Genomic DNA, 19,220 nt, shown 5'->3' with positions numbered 1-19,220 from the left:
TTTTTCATAACATATACCCGGAAAATTGTTGGAAATTGGACAAATATGTGTAGAAACAGTTTCATAGGAAATTTATTTAGCATGAATTTTTATTTTAAACTCATTTTTTCCACCCTTCACTACATTTTCTCGAAAAACCCAAAATTTTCTTCCCCCTTCCCTCCTACCTTTAGCTCACCCCCTAGGGGCGGAGACTTTTAGTATGTTTACTTACTAACTACCCCTAACAATATTCTGGAGTCAAAAATTATCGCATATTCCATGCATGCTACACCCCTGTTTTGAGCATTCATTGACTGGACTATACAGTTTCCTGCAGATTTGTGCCTTTTTATGTTTTATTTTCTTTTACTATTTATAGATAATTCAATTTTACTTTTATAGATTTCCCTGGGGTCAGACAGCAATGATTCTGATGATGAAACGTTAGACTTGAAAAAGGAGAAAAGTAAGAAGAGTAACTTAGAAACTAAACTACTGAAAAGGTAAAGTATTTTACATACAATTACTGTCAAATCTTTAATTGAATAAAATCTCTTACTAAAAGGAAAAAAAGAACTAATCAAATATTGTTATGAAAAATTTAGTGATGAAGATGAAAATTCTAATGTGGAAGATAGTTCTTCAAAGAGAAAAAAGAAAGTTAGCAAGAAAGAAAACAAACATGTGGAAAAGATAGAAAAAGTAAGTCGATTAAGTAGTATTCATGTTTATTATTTTATATTATAATTATTGCTTAATATACCTTTCATCGTTGTTAAACATTTATTGGGAGACAAGTCATTATAACCTTTTTCTCTCAGCTAGCTCACAGAAAAAAGCATCAATCCGATAAATGATATTATTCATATTTCAAGGTTCTGGTAACTTTGCATGGAGTTCAAGGTTGTGTAGGACAGTACACAGTTCCTAGGCATCAAATAATTGAATCTTCGTTTTTTTGAAAAGGTGGTGATTGCTTAAATTATTAAATTTAATTGTTAACTCCTTTGCGACTATGATTTCATATATGTGAACACTCGTTTCTCCCTTCAGAAGCCGCATCATCGCGATCGTGATTAGACTTCCCGTGTCCAGGGGCGCCGACTTGCAAAAATTATTGAGGGGGCTAGACGTCACCGGGGGTTTAGGGGGTTATGTAATCCCACGGAGGTCCCCCCCCCCAAATAAAGGTCAGATTTTTGTACCTTGAAAATACCAATTTACATACTTTCTGGTGTGTTTAATTTAAACAAACAAATGTGACATGGCATTTTCAACGTAGAACAATCTAAAAATTGGTTTACAAATTTACTGGTTCAACTAGATTATGTCACTTGGCTTAGAAAGAGGCTTTTTTTTTTGTTCTTTTCTACGGGGAGCCGTGCAGTGCCGTAGCGAGGCATTGAAAAAGGTAGGGCACTTGACTTGCATGAAAGGGCACTCCCAGAAATGCTGACTTAAAAAAATATATTGTGTGTGGGAAGGGGGGGTCTTGCCGCAGGAAATTTTTTTAATTTGATATGAAAAATAGTGAGCTTCAAAGTTTTTTTTAAGCATTTTAAAGTCATGTAATCAACATTAGAACCCCGAAAACTCGACACGCCTGACACATATTTTTTGGCTTTGAAAAAAGGAAAAAAATAAATACAAACACGCACAGTATTTTTGTAAAAAGATAATTTAATTTACACATGTTTTTTTTAAGACCCGTTGTTTTTTTCATTAGTGATATCTGCTGACATATTCAAGTGTAAACGCAGTCTCTCAATGTCTAGGTCATTTTTGAAAAACTCAGTTGATTTTTCAAATTTTGTTTCACTTTTGTTAAATAAAAGCAATCACTCCTGTTCAACTGCAATGACCTATGTGAGTCCAGTTGATGTAAACCGCCCAATAATGCAAGATTGTACCATTTCACAAACCTCAATGTATTGCCTTGTAGTACTTTGGGATTTTGAAAGTGTAGGGTGAGCTGGCTTCGTTGTTTTCATACTTCTTTGGTATACGTCGATTCCGAGGAAGGGGAAGGATCATCATTTTGTGAAGGTTTTTCTTTTAAACACAATTCCCAGAAGTATTCAAAACTATCACGCCTCCCATTTAATATACAAATCAAACCCTCATATATTTTTTCCAGATCAGCAACACAGCAAGAGAGCGCTGCCCACCGGCAACAGACTTGAGACTTGATCAGTAAGTTCGCGCACTGGGACAAATCCTTAGTGTGCTTGCAGCACCGTAACACCATCGTTTTCATACCACTCGTTTTCAGTTAACCTGCTTACTACCAAAATAATTATTTGTTTTAACTCATTACTGAATGTATTTTACAAGGTAAACTATCTTCAAACAAGGAAAATAAAACATAAATTTATGAGTTTAGAAAGCATAATATAACTAATAATTTTCTTGATTTATTGGGGGGGCTCTGCCCCCTCAAAATTATTTTTGAGGGGGCTCGAGCCCCCTCAGGCCCCATGGAGTCGGCGCCACTGCCCGTGTCAGCTGGGCCGTGATCACGCCTGTGTGATCTTAAGTTTGGAACGATATATTTGAATTTTTAAATGACACTAGATGTTGAAGTCCGTTACATTTTCCAATAAGATCTACATAGTGTTGGCCTTCAATATGTGCTCTGAGTTATATTCTTTTTTTTTTAAATCTAGGGACTTGGATAAGAGAAACAACTACAGGTGTTACAGCCTTTGAAGCCAATTAGTCAGAGCTCAGATTTATGACTTTTGCTTGTTGTTTATATTCTAGTGAAGTGTTTATATTTTTCCAAAATGGAAAGGATGAATATTTATTGGTTAAGTGTGGGAGAAAAAATTTTAATTTTGAATATTGGCAGCAGTGATTCTGAGGGTGTGGGTTATAGTGCATGTATTTTAAGGGCTAAGTAATGGAAGGTGAACATCAAAGCTTCAAAAGTATTTCAGCTTGCTATACTATTTTTCACTTTTGTCTGATTTTTTTTTTTTTTTTTTTTGATTTTCAAATGTTTTGTCTGTATTTTGAATGCATGTTTGCAAACTTATAACTTTTTAAAACCCATGTACATACATAGTCTTTTGTTTTATTGGAAAAAAACCCATTTTCCTTCAAAATTCAGTTTTTTTTCAATGCAGTAAAAATTTTGCTGGAATGTATTCCGATAGTATTATTGATAGTGAATAAAAAATTTCAGTGCATTTAATTGTAGTAATAGTTTCATACAAATTTTTAAATAAAATTAGGCTTGACTACGAAAATCACCCGGTCCCGTGTGCACAGATTTCTGCAGAGAGTGCGGGCCTGGGGAAGTGCTCCTTCCTCTTTCTGCTGGTCCTGAACAGGTTAAAACATGTCAGATCAAATTTTATGATAAACAAAGAGCTTTTCTTTTGTTTTTGCATGCACTGACGTGAAGTTGCTTTCAAAAATCTTTGAGCAATTATTCTAATCATAAAATTACTTAGTATTTTTTACTATCGCTAATAAAAAATTTAAAACCAACTTAAAATATATATGAGGGTTGTTTTTTTTTCAAGCTCCGTTTGGCTATAAAAAAGAAAGGGTGAATATACAAAAAAAGATTTTTCTTTCAAAAGTAAGGTACAATGCATATTATTTCTCCACATAATCACCTTGAAGATTTAGGCATTTGTCGTACCTGTGCACAAGCTTTTCTATGCCCTCCTCATAAAAGTTGCCACCAATGTTTGAAAATTATTTTTTATGGTGTTTTAGGGACCCAGCGAGCACAAAGTTTTCTGTAGCGCAACCGTTCTATAACTATAGAATGTAGGGACGATCTTGGAACTTCTGAAAATTGCATCGATAATTCACTTATCGAGAATCTTTGATTTTCCTTAACTGCTTTGTCGACTGGTTGAGCACGGTCGTCTTTAGCCACAGACTTGCGTCCCCCCTTCATCATGCACATTAGTTCTGCACTCTTTAAATTTTCGACACCACTTACAAACAACACCAGCACTCATTAAGTTATCTCCATATACACGACTTATTCTTCAATGACTTTCTACTGCCCTGTTAATTTTTGCTTGCAAGAAAGGAATAACACTTCTCAATTCACATTTGGCGGGAGACTTGATAGAGACAGCCATGTTTTCGTGTCTGTAGCTCAACAGAAAAGAGCAGATTGGACTCGACAGTAACTGAGTGTTTGGTCAGAGGTATATGCAGTATCCTAGTATGCAAACCAGCCACCTGCTGCCCACCTGGCTTTCCTGCTGTGAAAACGGAGCTTGAAAAAAAACAACCTAGGTATAAAGCAGGATTAACAGCAAGCTTGTAGTGGGGCCGGAATGGGTCGATAGGTCATTCCAGTACTTTTCTGTTTGGTGGAAAGTTTCTCTGGAACATTATTTGATATGGAGAACTAATTTTTTATTTGAAAATCCCTATTTATCACCAAAACAGATGCTTGTACTAATGCTTCTTTTTTGGTCTTCATATTACCAAAACAAATTACTGATTATAGTAATAATAAAGGAGGGAAACATGTTATTTAAGCAGAAGCAATAATACAGCAAATAGGGTCTTTTAAGGGTAACCTTCCCCCCCCCCCCCAGAAACCTTGGGTTTTACAGTATTGCCAATCCTAATACTGTAATTTATGTATGTGTAAGGACTACTTTGATCAAAAAACTCTTTCCAGAAGTTAATTCTGGCTGCATTAGTGAGCAGAAGTAAAGTAATCGTAATATTGAACTTGAAATTTATATATAAAGTTTTCTTGATTAAATATAATTTAAGAAATTTTGAATTCTTCATACATATCTCAAGTGCAAACTGCCCCCTCTTGTGACACTAAATGTATATGCTTCTGTGCACATAAAAATTTTACAACTTTGATCTGATATCAACAATTTTGTGTGCAGCTATTGAATTGTTTGCTAGAAAATTTGTTTTCTCAAATAGGGAAAAGTATATTGTTTTAATGCAATAAATTAATTTTTTATTCTTTATTTCTAAACTTTTTTACTGTTAAAATATATTTTTGGATTTGTTCTGAAGACGAAGTCCTCATGTTAATATCAGATTTTTTTTTCACCTTGATGGTATTGAATTTGCCAATATTTTTGATGACTAGAATGCTACAAAGTAATCAACAAAATAAAAGTAGGTAAAGCAAGTAAATTTATGTTTTTCAATGCTTTAGGTGAAAAAGACTTCTCCTGCATCCAACAACAGAATTGAACATCTAAAGAAATATGTAAGAGCTGCTGGGATTCGTGTGCAATGTTATTCAAAACTCTTTGAAAAATGTAAATCTCAAAAATCTAAAGTGGAAAAGATGCTTGAATTGCTCCATGAGGAAGGATTAAAAGGTATTCAAACTGTAAAAGTTGAAGCATTGGTAAAAAATTATTTTTTTCCTTTGTTATGCAAAGTAAAGGAAGTATAGTTATCATGAAAAATTTTTTTCCTCTGATTTCAGCCTAAAATTGCATTTTACTCAGCTCTCAATCAATGAGTTTTGACTGGTTTTGTGACATTTATGTTAGTGCATGTATGTGAATTAACATATGGACATCCAAATTATCCATTTTGATTAACTCCAAGTAAATTACATGTTTTCTCATGACATTTGTTGTTATCTCACGTAACTCAAAAAGGGTATGGAGTAGAAGGTTGAAATTTCATGTGTGGAGTCTGCCTAGCATCTAGTTGTGCACATACCTTTTTAATTGCAATCTGATGTTTCAAAAAGTCTCTGAACAATATGCGTTTTATGCAGCAAGTTGATGTTAAGCATTTTTTGCAGCAACAATGCAGAATGAAGTATTGTCATAAGTTGGTATCCCCTTAGCGACATATAGGTTAACTTTTTTGTCTCCAAATTAGGAATTTGTCAAATATGAGGTGCTGATTCTGGCATCAGTTTTGCTTTTTTTAGCAAGATTCTCTTAGAACCTTTTTGATATTTGTAATATGGATCTTGCTTTTCTGCATCAATTCACTACAAGGTAGGGGGGTAAGTATTAAAAAAAAAGTTTATGTAGGGGAAAGGGGGGGGGGGGCACATGTGAACTATTTTCTTCTTTTTTTAATTTCTAAAAAAATATTAATTTCTCTTATCAAAACTTTCCCCATTATTTGAATAGTCTTTCTTTTGTGCCAGGGAATTTTTTCAGATATTTTGAAAAGGTATTTTTTAAACTTTTGGAACTTTTTAAAAAGATCTTCAATTGTTTGCATGTACCCCTATAGGGTGCAACATGTGAAGAAGCTTGTGACACATATAAACACGGTTGAAAAGTGCAGGACAAGTATCATATTTCAATGAAAAACTCGTTAATATGAAACATATAGGTATATACTAATAAAATTGGAGGATGTGTAACCTATATTGTGTCGGATCATTGTACAGAAAGTGTGCCATTATGAAAATATTTTACCAATCTATATAACTCAGCTCACTGTGAAATTTTAAAGTATCCGTGCACGATGTTCTGATCACTGGATAGACAAGGGGGGAAAAAATAAAAAATAGAAGACTATATAATACAAATAATATTTTATTATGTAAAGATGATTGATCGTATTTATGCTTTATACAGAATATGATAATAAATTTTTAAATTATTTTAAATTTCAAATTTTAATCAAATGGAAATATTTTGTCTTTTTTAGCCTGCTTTCCCAGTAAAAGTCAGAAAATTGCATTAATGCATCTTAAAAATATTGCGAAAAATAAAAAAGGTCAAAATTGGAAAGTAGGGCATTGAGATGGGGGAAAATGTCTGTCTATCCCCCCCTCCCAATAACTTTTGACTGAATAGTCCAATTTGAACAAACTTTTTTTTGTTCAAAAGATCTCGGCAAGGACACCTCATTCCCATAGTTCACTTTTCGATTTTAGCAATTTTCTGTTCTATTTTGAACAGTTTAAATACCTTAACATTAGCGCCTAAGGGGACACTGAAAGTCGATGTAGATTCCGAACTTGAAGGTGGATTTACTTCAATCAAATTTTGTTGGAAAAAGCTGTTGAGGACAAGCTCCGGGCTCCAACTCCAAGAATTTTGGGGCACCTGACTCCGATTCCTATACCCGAAAATTAGTCAAACTCCGACTCCACGACTTCATAGCTTTGGCAAAAATTTATACAGGGAGGAAAAATGACTAACTCTGACTCTTGTAAATTTGACTCCAACTACCGACTCCTTTATCCACGGCTGTTATTTTGTCCACTTTTTTGCAAAATGTCAGAGATGCCAGAAGAAATTGGACAAAATTGGATGAAATGAAAATCAACAGGTTTTCCATAAGTTTGATATATAAATTTATTGTTATAATGTAATAAAATCAGTATATAATTCTAATACATTATCTATTGTCAGTTAATCATTTAATTAAAATCGAATGATTGTACACTTTTGAGTGCAACTAGTTTTAGATTATAGTTTACTTAAAAGTAATAAAATTTAACCAAGAGAATAAGCTGTTGAACATGATTACATTATTATTTATTACTATAAAAGAAATTAAACTCAATGGAACCATAAAATTAAATGATTGGAGAAATACATACAAAATCAAAATATTTTCTTGAGTTTATCGATTAACATGAAGACGAATAGATGCAAATGTAAAAAATATAAAAATATTGGGTGAAGAATATAATTAATAATATTCAGTTATATAAAAAAGTAAAACATCTGATTACTTTTTGAAACCCATGAGTATTTCATTAGGTGTGCTACAAAGAAATTTCTCAACTAATAATAGTTGTAACTAATGAGTTGTTTTTGCTTTTGAAAGCTGAAGAATTTAAAATTCATAGTAAGTTTACAGAAATGATTTGATAACTGCACCACCTCAGCTCACACTGCAGCAGAAATACAGGTGTAAGGACTTACCAAGAAGAAATAGCAAAGTATTGTCCGAATGACATTGATAAAATCTCTTTCCGATGCTTGTTACGTTTTCTATTAAAACATCTCCATTTCTAGCAACCAACGTATACTCGTATTTTTTGGCGGCATTCATAAACATAATCTATCACTAGCAGAATGATGGGAATCTCTGAAGAGATACAGTGATTGACAAAGTATTTCTAATTTTGCATGTCGAACTCTTTCAGTGCATAGCCTCCAGCCTCATCAGCATACTGAACTTATTTTTTCATATTTTGTCATGATACAAAGCAAACTTGGAAACAGGTTTAGACTACAAACTGAATCAAAATTGGTAATAGCTTATGAAGGCTTAAATTCCAAGGATCAACAGCTTACTGATAAAGCATTTGACAGTTGTAAAATAATTTTCAATCTATGTGCATTGAATTTTATATTAAAATTTCACAATATGTGGTAACATGCATTGCTAAAAAATCCCCCCTTTTTTTTATTCTGCATCATTCAATAACTTCAAAACATTTTTATTGTTACATTTTCAAGTTTTTATTGATGTCATCCTATTGTAAATTATTTATGTACGCTGCATATTTTTTGGATATATTAGTGTCATTACATATAACTAAATATTACATGAAAACCAAACTATTACATGAAAACCAAACATTACATAACTTATGTTACTTCATGTTTTTATGGATATGTTAATGTCATACAAATTAGGAAAAAATTCTACTCATTAGGGTTGTGAGCATTTGGTACAGCTTACCAGAAGAGGCTGTAATGAGTAAGGGAGTAGGAAGCTTTAAAAGGGTCACTGATCTTCATTGGGGACTAATAAATTCACTATGACAAGCCTAGCTGGACTCCCAAGCCTGTTGCTGGTCATCACATTTGAGGCAGTGAGAAGCAAAGGAGTGTAAGTGCAAAATTGAAAATTTAGAGATAACGAGTATACAAATGGTAGGTGATTATCTTCTCTGTCCTGGAGCCAGAGATAGTACTAGTAGTCCTGGTAGGTACTGTTGTACATCATGTTTTAGAAAAACTTTTCAATGAAAGCCTACCTAGGACCTTATCTTTTAATGCGTTTTACTCAAAACTTGAAAATGTCCACTTACATCCCTTTGCTTCTCACTGCCTCATTTGCATTTGTATTACAGGAACAGATTTCATTTCACAAAGCTTTTTCTTCATATGATTTTTAATATTTTGAGACTCCAATCTTTTAAAACTTTCCTCCAATCTTTAGCTACTTTTTTAATTCTATTAATACATTTACTATGGGAAATGAAACTCCCATATCACAGACAAACATTTTAAAATTCACTGTTGATGTGTTTGTTTTATAAATATTTTTTTGTGAATTATAACTTATTAATATTCATGTTTTAAAAACACACTTACATAAACTTCAACCAGTCTTATTTTTTCCATTTTCACTTTAAAATATTTTACTATCAACTGTTTATATACACATTTATGTATGCTATTTTGATAGTAAAATATTACTTGAATGGTAAGAATTAATATAATTGTTTTAAACTTTGCATCTTCAATTAAGAACCTTCAATTTACTGAATGAGTGGACGAAATGGACAAAATGATTTTTTGTCCGGGGCGGATTTTCCGCCATTTTTCTGGCGATTTTTTCTGGGGTAAAAATAGAACAACCCTGCCTTGATCCCAAAGTATGTCCGACTCCGCAAACATTGGCAGACTTTAAGGGACATAATAGATTCCAACTTCGAGTCTTTGAATTAAGTACCTTCGGCTCCAGAATCCGACCCTTTTGTCCCAGAATAAGATTGACTCCGCAGCCATGGTTATACTATAAAATAATTATTGTTTATATGATTTATTTTGTTTACACTCTAAAGTTTTAATGTACATTTATTCAGTTTTGGGCGGAGAAATTCGGAGTGCTTTATGTTTCTACTCAAAGATATGTGCAGACTGTTTTTTTTTTCCGCCAATGAAAATTATTTCTTTAAGTTGACATTTCATTGTTTTTATTTATTTTTGAAATTACATTAATTCATTTTTAAAATTATTTTTTGGCAACAGAGGAAAAACCATTTTTTTTTTTTTTTGATATGATGTATTTATTTTAATAAGCTTATTAATTTTAATTATTTTTTTATTTTTGAAAGCAGCTAAAGATTTTTGTTTAATGGAATAAAATGTATTTGCTGCTTTGTTTAAACGGTGCTGTCAGTTTATTTGTTCGTTTATTTTATTTTTTACGAAACTAATTCTTCAGATGAGTGAGACATATTTTACTTCTAGAAATCAGCTTAAAATATTTTTAAAAATATGGTATAAATAATTTGCAATTTTAGCTAATTTTGAGAATTTTGATCAGATACTAGAAAGTCTATTGATATATAGGAAAGTAGGCTTGTTTAGTTCTGGACGGAACTTCTTGTTTAATGCAAGTATTGCGTACACTAAACTCTTGAACTATTAAGTTACAAATAAATGTAAAAATAAAATAATTATAAAAAAATTTTAATAACATATAATAACAATTAACAATAAAGTTATAGACTGATTATAGAAAAATAAGAATTATAAATATTTACACATTTTTTTAACACTTATAATACCCTACACTAATATTAATATTATAGAGAAGATATGGGAACTGTTCACATTTGCCCAATAGATGTTGTGTTCACAAGTGCCCCATCATCTACTTTAGAACTTACTTGCAGAAATGAAGAATTTAAAAAAATAATAATAAACACTGTTGTAAATTTGCTTCAATGTTCATATAATGGTTTGCAATAATTATGTTTAGCTTACTAGCTTAAAATACATTTTTATGGGAAGAAGACAGTGATAAAATTACATCAGCATCTGCTAAAACAAAAAAGCTGTCACCACAGGAACATAAACTTTGCTTTAAAAATTGGCCAAAGAAGCATGACTGGTACTGTGTGTGTGCCATTACTTGAGAATTTTTCAAAGAGGTATTGCTTGACGTTATTCTAGTAAAACATACCATGTTCACCTGTGCCCCCCCCTTTCCCCTATGTATAAGTTTAACATTAAGGGCCTTTGTACACCTGGCGTAACTACGCAACGCAACCGATTAGAATCCACTTCATAAACCTCATTAAATGCGGGGGCACTCAAATCATCAGACAAGTTCCAGTGTGAACTGCTGTGGAAACTTAAGCAGCAACATCAAACGGCGACCGAGCTCTCGCTTGAAACGGCGCATTTATATGTGTTATGAATTTTCTACGGCAAATTTGAAGTACTATTTTAAATGTTGCCTCCTGTTTAAAGTATGTAATTATTCATTTATTTCAATAAAATGAAACATATATATCGGATAGCATGCTTTTCTGGCATTCAATTGATTGAAGCAGTAATCACTAATTTTGTATATATTTACATTTTAAAATATAAAACATATTTTAGAGCTTCAACTTTGTTCATTTTATCATAATGGTTTGTCTTGAGAGAAAACAGAGAGGTAAAATAATAATTATACTAATTAAATGTTATTAGGACTTTTTTGAAGCTGATTTGGGGTCCCAATCTCTCCTCTCATTCTGTAGGTTGAACAAAAAAGTTTTTCACTAATGATACTATGCAACAAAAAAGACCTTTGTGATGCAACTCTAAAAAACTATGCAACATGCAATACTTCCAATATAAAATCAGCTCTGCTTAATCTAATATTGTTGGTTCCAAGAAACATTATTCTATTAAGTGGGGTATTTGATTAAGCGGGGAAATTTTATTTACCTTTCTGAATTGACATTATTTGTTTTAAAACTTAAAAATAATAAATAAGTAGCTTTTAAGAGAAATAATTAAGATTATTGCTAAAAAGTTTTTGAAATAAGCTAAATAAACAACAAAGTAGTTTAAAAATTAGTATATGTATTACAAGTACGTATGAAAGTCATAAAAAGTAACTTACAACTTGAGTAATGAAATCTTTGTTTTGGCATCTTTTTTCAGAACATTATTTTTTGAAAAATTCCATATTAGGGGATAACTTGCTCAAAGTCTTTTGGGAACATTTTTCTGACTCCCTTCTTTCCCTCCTCGTCTACAGTATCTTACATTTAACATTAATTTATCATCGTCTAAAATGTGTATATTTATTTGTGTTATTCAGTTTAATTATCGACTGCACTATTTTTTATTTATTTATTTTTTTGCAATGACAAAGGCAAAAGAAATTTGATAGAATGGTGGAAACGTTTTTATGGATTCTGAATGCTGTTGTTTTCGCCGCTGTCGGCGATAAATATTAATATTACTTCAATCGTTCTCACTTACTATTTTTTCTAATTTATTCAAAAATTTTCTCAGCAAAAATATTTGCGAAAGCTGATTAGCATTATTCGATTAACCGGGGAACTTTAACTTTGCATTTATGAGGAAGTTTTTGGTTCCGGGAGGATTTATTCGTATAAGCAGGGTATTCGTTTATCCGTTATCTGATTAAGAGGGACATTATACATATATTTTTTTCTCCATGTTTTTTTACGAGAAATATATTTCCTACATCGGGCTTATAACTAATTCCTATACACAGGCTTTATGTTAAAAAAATAACTGAAAATATTGTGAATTAATTTCCTAGGAAAAAAATTTGATTTGATAATTTTTCTAATATTTAGGGGGGGGGGGCAACCCCATCACTTCCTCACTGCCAATACAAATTTTTCGGTGTCGAAAATTAGCTCGGTGGACATCACTGTCGTTGCTTGTTGCACTTTTGGTGTAGAATGATAAGCTGTTTTTAAAAGGAAACTCTCTGCCTGACAAGCTCCACTTGGGACACTAGCAGCGACTGAACGCTCAAAAAGTTACACCAAAAAGCCGTTTGAAATGATCAAAACATAAGCTGCAGGAACCCTATCGCGGGTCATCCATCAAAGTGCTAATGAGGGTGGGTGCTAATTGGTCGCTCTCAGTTGCGTCGCGAATTCACATGGTGTGTAGAAGGTTCCTAATGTATATATCACTTAATGATTTATTAAAATATTATATTTGATTGATAATGATCATTATGGGATCTGTTCTAAATCAATAATATTGTTGACTGTCACATTAAATATTTTGGCTCTAATTGGCAGAGGTCATTTCATCCTACTGAGCTCAAACTTTACACATGAATTAATCTGATTAAAAAACAAAAGAGGATGTTGGCAGAAAAATTTCAACCCAAAATAAGGGACACCCTAAAATGCATGTTCTTGTGTCAATCTATAGCAGTTTTCCTTTTAGTAGCTTAACATATGTATCTTCCATGCAGGAATGCAAGTTAGTACCACCCATTCTAATCAGCAGCATATCTAAGCTATGCTCGCCACTCATTCATTTAGTTCTGTGAATTTTGCTATATTGTAGCTCCCTTTTTGGAATGTAGTCGTTTAGCTGTCTTACTACCGACTATTTTTTCTAAGGATTGAATTATCTCGGCTCTTAGCTACTTACTGTAAAAATTGCCTGGAGTTTAATTTGGCCTCCAAAATTGTAGTCAATTGAACTTATACTTATATAAAGTATTATTGTTGTCTTGCCTAATTTATTTTGTATTTATGAAGTTTTATTTTCAGCAGATAGAATTTATAATTGTGATTACTTTTTTATGTATATTTTTCTGTTCTTGTCTTAAACTCAGCCACAGTCTTTCATGTCAACAAAAGAGAAAAAAGTTTGAAGATTGTGGGACTGGCTGAAAGACGCCAGTTACAGTTTATAAAAACGGTTGATTGAAAAGTTCATGTTTAATTGCTGAGTTTAAAAGTAATTTGAGTCAAACTCATTATGAAAATAGGGCTCATAGTCCTCCTATATCTCCTATATTTTCATAATTTGTCAGACATTCTCCTATTTTTCCTATATTTTCTCACTAACTCCTATATTTTTTTCATTGGATGTTAAATGCTACCCAAAAACCCAAAAATCTTTGATCTATTTTTTTCTTCTTTCTCCCTTACACTGTGCACTCTTCCATCTTTAATGTTGGCTTATGTACTAAACTTCTGTTTAATTATTTTTATGAAATGTACAAAATATAGATGGTTTTACTTGCAACTTTTAACTTGTTTTCAATTAAAGAGTTTACTTTGTAATTTTCATAGTATAACATGTTAACTTTAAGTGTACTGCTGTAAAAATTTTGAAAGCTTTTAATTTTGTCACATATAATCAATCTTACATGTAGCATAAATGACCGATTGTAGCTCAAAGGATTATTTTTGAAAATGCATTTTCAGATTTTGGTAACAATTTAATTTTGAGTACTTCAGATGTTTCAAAAATCGGTCTTCATTTCAGGTTATTATTTTTTTTTTTTTGGCTCTTTTTTATCTACTCGGTTACGGGTACAAATTGGAGGGGATAATGGATGGTTCTATGCTCCACTTGGGCTCTTCTTACACCCCCTTTCCTTTTACAGATTAGATCAAATTCACCCTTTATACAATATGTATGTACATATATATATATATATATATATATATATATATATATATATATATATATATATAAATTATGGAGTGCGCACCTGGTAATTAAATCAGCCACTTATGAATTAATTCCTCAAAAATGAAACGAAATCCAGTTTTAACATTAAAAAATTGCAGAATATTTGAATCAAGCATGTCCCATAATTATGTCCCTTAAATGAAATAAAGTGGATAAGATTGAGACACCATTTTTCTCTCTCTCTCTCTCTCCAAAAAGCCTGATGCATTAGAGCAGTCTTTTTTTTCCCTTTGCCTTCGTTTAGTAAAATTAGTTTTTTTTTCCTCTAAATTGTGAAATCTAGTTTAAGCAATCAATCAGAGATGCATTTTTCAAAGCATGTAAGTGAAAATCTGAATTTCGTAATTGCTTTTTTATACTGTTTTATGATATTTTTTTAAAAATAATCAAAGAATGGATATTTTGAGTGTGCAGTATATTTCTAATAATATATCGTTTGACCAGAATTTAATAAAATTCTCTGAAATTGTATGTGGATTCCTTGTTAAAAAAAAGAAAAACACACACACAGAATTTTGCTTAATTGAATTAAAATTGTCTTAAACAAACATGATTCATATAAGCAACTGTGAGTATAAAAATTCATTTGCTCGCACATCTGTGACTCTTCACATTACTATGACTTCATGCACTATAGAATTGTATTGATACTGGCACTCTTTTTTTTTTCTTCTTTTCTTTTCTTTTTTTTTCTTCTTTTCTTTTTCTTTCTTTCTTTCTTTTTTTTTTGTACAGTCTCCAAACATATTAGATGCTATACTTTTTCGAAATTCCTCTTTGTTTTTATACCAAACTCCTTTATTTTCCCTTTAACACTCCTATATATTTTGCTATCAAACTCCTATATATTTTGCTGTCAGCCTCCTATATTTTTCCTTTTAAACTCCTATATATTTTTTTGCACCCACTATGAACCCTGTGAAAATGATGTGTAGAAAATTGACATAATTTATAAGGCAACAGTTTCCACAAATGTACCATTATCAATGTTAACATACTGAGTTGGCTGTAAATCTGAATAAAATGCCAGTACAGGCAAAGTAAGACAGTACTGACACAAATCAAATTTTGAGCATGTGGATTTGCATGTTTACCCTGGTACCAAAATGTAATATACAGTTTGTCTAATTAATGCTTAAGTTCCCAATTATGTTTAAAATGTGGTTAAGTACTGGTTTAGTGAGTGACATTTTAAGGTCTTCTTTGAACACAGAGCCAGGAAAATGTGTATCTTGAATAACATCAACATTTAATTAATTACACATTTGACCAGTAACTTAAAAGTTTCAGAAAAATTTCTTCACACAAGATTTGAAATTGCAGTGTTGTTTTCAGGGTTCGCCGATATATATCATGATATATATTATATCTGTTATTCATTTTGAAAATATCACGATATTTTGATATTTTCGATATTTATTTTTTCAACTACTGTATTTTCAATACAAAAAGTATATTAATCTTAGTAAAATTGTTCATTTATTATTAAAAATAACCAAAAAGTTATGTACTATATTTTATGATGTATTAAAACATCATTAATATAATAAAGTAATATAATACTCCTATTTTACTTGTATTTTATATTCATAAAATTGTAATGTAATGCAACAATTGTAATTCATATTAAAAGTGCCTAGTTAAATGTTTAACACTGCTCAGAAAAAAGAAAATGTCTTATGACTATGCACAGACTAATGTATATATTTTATATATTAGTCTGTGCACATCCGGATCATATAACTGTAAAAATAGCTAACAGAAGAAAAATGAATAAAACAGCTAATGCTAAATAAGTCCATTAAAATTGATAGAAATTTAAAATGAAATATTAGATATAAATAATGAAAGAAGCCTTAATATAAAGTATACATATTGTAATTATAATATAAGGAAATAAAGAGTGATTTGAGGATGCATTTACTATTTGGAAGACTTTAGTTTGTGCTAATTGAAAATATCCAATATACAGGGTGTCCAAAAAGTCCTTGACTCATTTAAAAAATTCATAGAAAACCAACAAATTGTCGTGTGAATTTGTGGTTTGCACCATAATACTTCACAGGTTCAAGAGTTTTTATGACATCAAAAAAAAAAAAAAAAAGAAAGAAAGAAAAAGAAAAGGGGGGAAAAGAAGAAGAAAAAAGGCATTTCGCAGCAGCCAGGGTGTCAGTATATGCTATACTTGTAATTCTTCATTTAGTAATTTTCATTCCCTTTTGCGTTTTCTCATGTCAACAAAAAAAATTTTTAAATTGTTTTTGTTGTAAAAAAAAAAAAACATATACTGACACCAAGGTATACTGACACCCTGACTGTGAAATGCCTTTTTTCTTCTTTTTTTCCTCTTTTCATTTTTTTTTTTTTTTCGATGTGATAAAAACTCTTGAACCTGTGAAGTATTATGGTGCAAACCGCAAATTCATACAACAATTTGTTGGTTTTCTATGAATTTTTTTAATGTGTCAAGGACTTTTCGGACACCCTGTATATCAAAATATCCAATATTTTTGAAAATATCATATTTTCGAACCCTGTTTTTTTTTTTATAAGTGCTAACTATGAAATATTTTTAATTGACCACTCTTTATAATTGTGTCACTCAATATGCAACACTACAACACTAAAATTAATACTACACTACAACATTAAAATAAATACTAATTAGCCAACAATACAACTTAAGGAGTCCCCACAATTCTTTTAGTTGTGTTGCCCAATTGTTAGCTATAAAATATTTTGCTTCAGAAAAATGACGAATAAAATATAATGAGATGTTTAACAACTGTAAGTGTGTGCTATGCTCCTGCAATGGTTATGCAAAATATTAGATAAGTTCATGAGATGGAAAAATAAACGCACTTTCTTTATAGATAAGCAAAGTATTCATAGAAGAAAAATAATAAATGTAGGGGAGTTTTTGGTATTTACAGGGGAGTGCACCCTTGCTCTTGGGAGAGATGGGCACCCTTGATATTTTGCTTGTTATTGGAGAAACAGAACAATTCATGGTAATAGAAATTCACAAGAAAACATTTTTAATGATTCTTTGCTTTGCTTTACTTAATAATGAGAGACTTTTTAAATAAAATTATGGAATTGAAATTATTTGAAACAAATTATTTTAAAACTTTTCATGTCTGAAAATTTTTTTTTGAAGTTTTCAGTATTATTCAAGTTTTTACCATTCTAATTTTTTTGAGAGTAATTATTGAACACTTTGCAATTGGCATGAAATTCCTTACTTTTTCAGGGAAACCTACTCTAGATAAATGTAAAAAATTACGAAAGAAGATTGAAACCCGAAAAGAATTTGCTGAATTAGATCAGTCTAATATTATACAAACTGAAGGTAAAGTTTATATTCAGTTTTATGCTATCTCTGTAGCTGAAAAATAATTTTTATCAATGTTTTTGTATTATATTTTTCAGGCCGACGCAAAAGAGGAATTAGGGTAGAAACCATAGATAAGAAACCAGTGAAAACACCTTCGCCAAAGAAGGTATTCTCCCGACTTAGAGATATTTTTGACAGTGAAGAAAGTGACTGAAAAAGTTGTAGAGAAATATCATTTTTAACTGCATACCTCCATCCGAATAGTTAAGGTTTTGTGATGAAAATGTCGTGATGATATGCTCTAAGCACCTACCCTTTTTAAGACTTTTTTTTATGAGAATCCATAGTGATTTCCTTTTTTCTTTGTATTTATTTGTATCTGTTTTGAAAAGTGCATTCTAGATTTTTTTAAATGTTGTTTTAATTAAAGAAATTTTCATTTCTAGTCATTGATTTGGTCTCTTTAATTTGAAAAATACTTTTCTTTTTGACGTTGCACTTTATTTAAGCTGCTGTTTGTGAAAGCAACCTCAGTTTTGAGATATTGTTGATTGGAGCTTTTGAATTGTTATGAAAAATAGTGAAAATATTTACACTCTTAACACTAGAATTAGGGAAAGGGTCATTTTGACCCCAAGCAAATTTTTTTTGCTAACTGCTGCTCGTTATTTTCGTAAAAAGCTTAATCCTTCCGTGACTTTTCAAGACTTTTTGACAAGATAGTATTTTTTTAACCCAAACTAAAGGATAATACATTAATAAGTATTAAGGTGTCATTTTGACCCTTTTGAAAAAAAAAGAAATAAAATACATTTACTGATGCTTAAGCAGAGCACCAATTCAAAAATGCCTCTAAGAACATAGCATTGGAAGGATTTGAAGCATTCATAATGTTTTTGTACGTAAAAAAGGAGCTTTTGGCCGCTAGTTTCTGAAATGCAACTGAAACAGCACTGGTTATTTTAATGATATTTTAACCTTTTTAAAAACTTATTATACATTTATAAAACCTCTACTTTTTTTAAATAAACTGCCTTTATTATAAATATGTTTATTTTAAGCTAATTGGAAGTGACTGAGCTGGAGTCGGAAAACCTCTTAAAGAAGCCAAGAGTGCCAAACAAACTGGTAACTAATGTAGAATTAGCACAGACCAGACGAGTGACCAAAGCAATGGTTCAGTTCGACTGGAAGATTGAAAGACAAGGCATAGTATTTTCAGTAAGTTACCGAACTATAATAGGGCAATAATACCATGCCATGCCTTTCCATCTTCAAGTGGAACTGAGCCATTGCTTCGGTTACTCGTCTGGTCTGTACTAATTATACATTAGCTACCAGTTTGTTTGGCACTCTTGGCTTCCTTAAGAGGTTTTCTGCCTCCAGCTCAGTCACTTCCTATGCTGGGCTGATGAGTGCTAATAAGCACGAAACTGCAATCCTCGGCTGGAATGACTGAGTTGGCGGTGTATTTCATGTATGTGGTAATTGCTTTATCAAAAATTATGTAG

General features: G+C 31.3%; 1 protein-coding gene across 1 annotated transcript in view; it reads left to right on the top strand.

The window, feature by feature from the left end:
• Nucleotides 1–18,105, top strand: part of LOC129221347 (HIRA-interacting protein 3-like) — a 57,812-nt gene extending 39,707 nt beyond the window's left edge. The window contains exons 14-18 of the mRNA XM_054855820.1: nt 385–485; nt 588–684; nt 5,147–5,315; nt 17,626–17,724; nt 17,805–18,105. Coding sequence (XP_054711795.1) covers nt 385–485; nt 588–684; nt 5,147–5,315; nt 17,626–17,724; nt 17,805–17,923 — 585 coding nt within the window. The 3' untranslated portion in view covers nt 17,924–18,105. The remainder of the gene's footprint in view (nt 1–384; nt 486–587; nt 685–5,146; nt 5,316–17,625; nt 17,725–17,804) is intronic.
• Nucleotides 18,106–19,220: the final 1,115 nt, after the last annotated feature.

The sequence above is a fragment of the Uloborus diversus genome, chromosome 1 (assembly GCF_026930045.1).
Source record: "Uloborus diversus isolate 005 chromosome 1, Udiv.v.3.1, whole genome shotgun sequence".
In the NCBI taxonomy this organism is placed as follows: domain Eukaryota; kingdom Metazoa; phylum Arthropoda; class Arachnida; order Araneae; family Uloboridae; genus Uloborus; species Uloborus diversus.
This window is presented reverse-complemented; position numbering and strand designations above follow the sequence as displayed.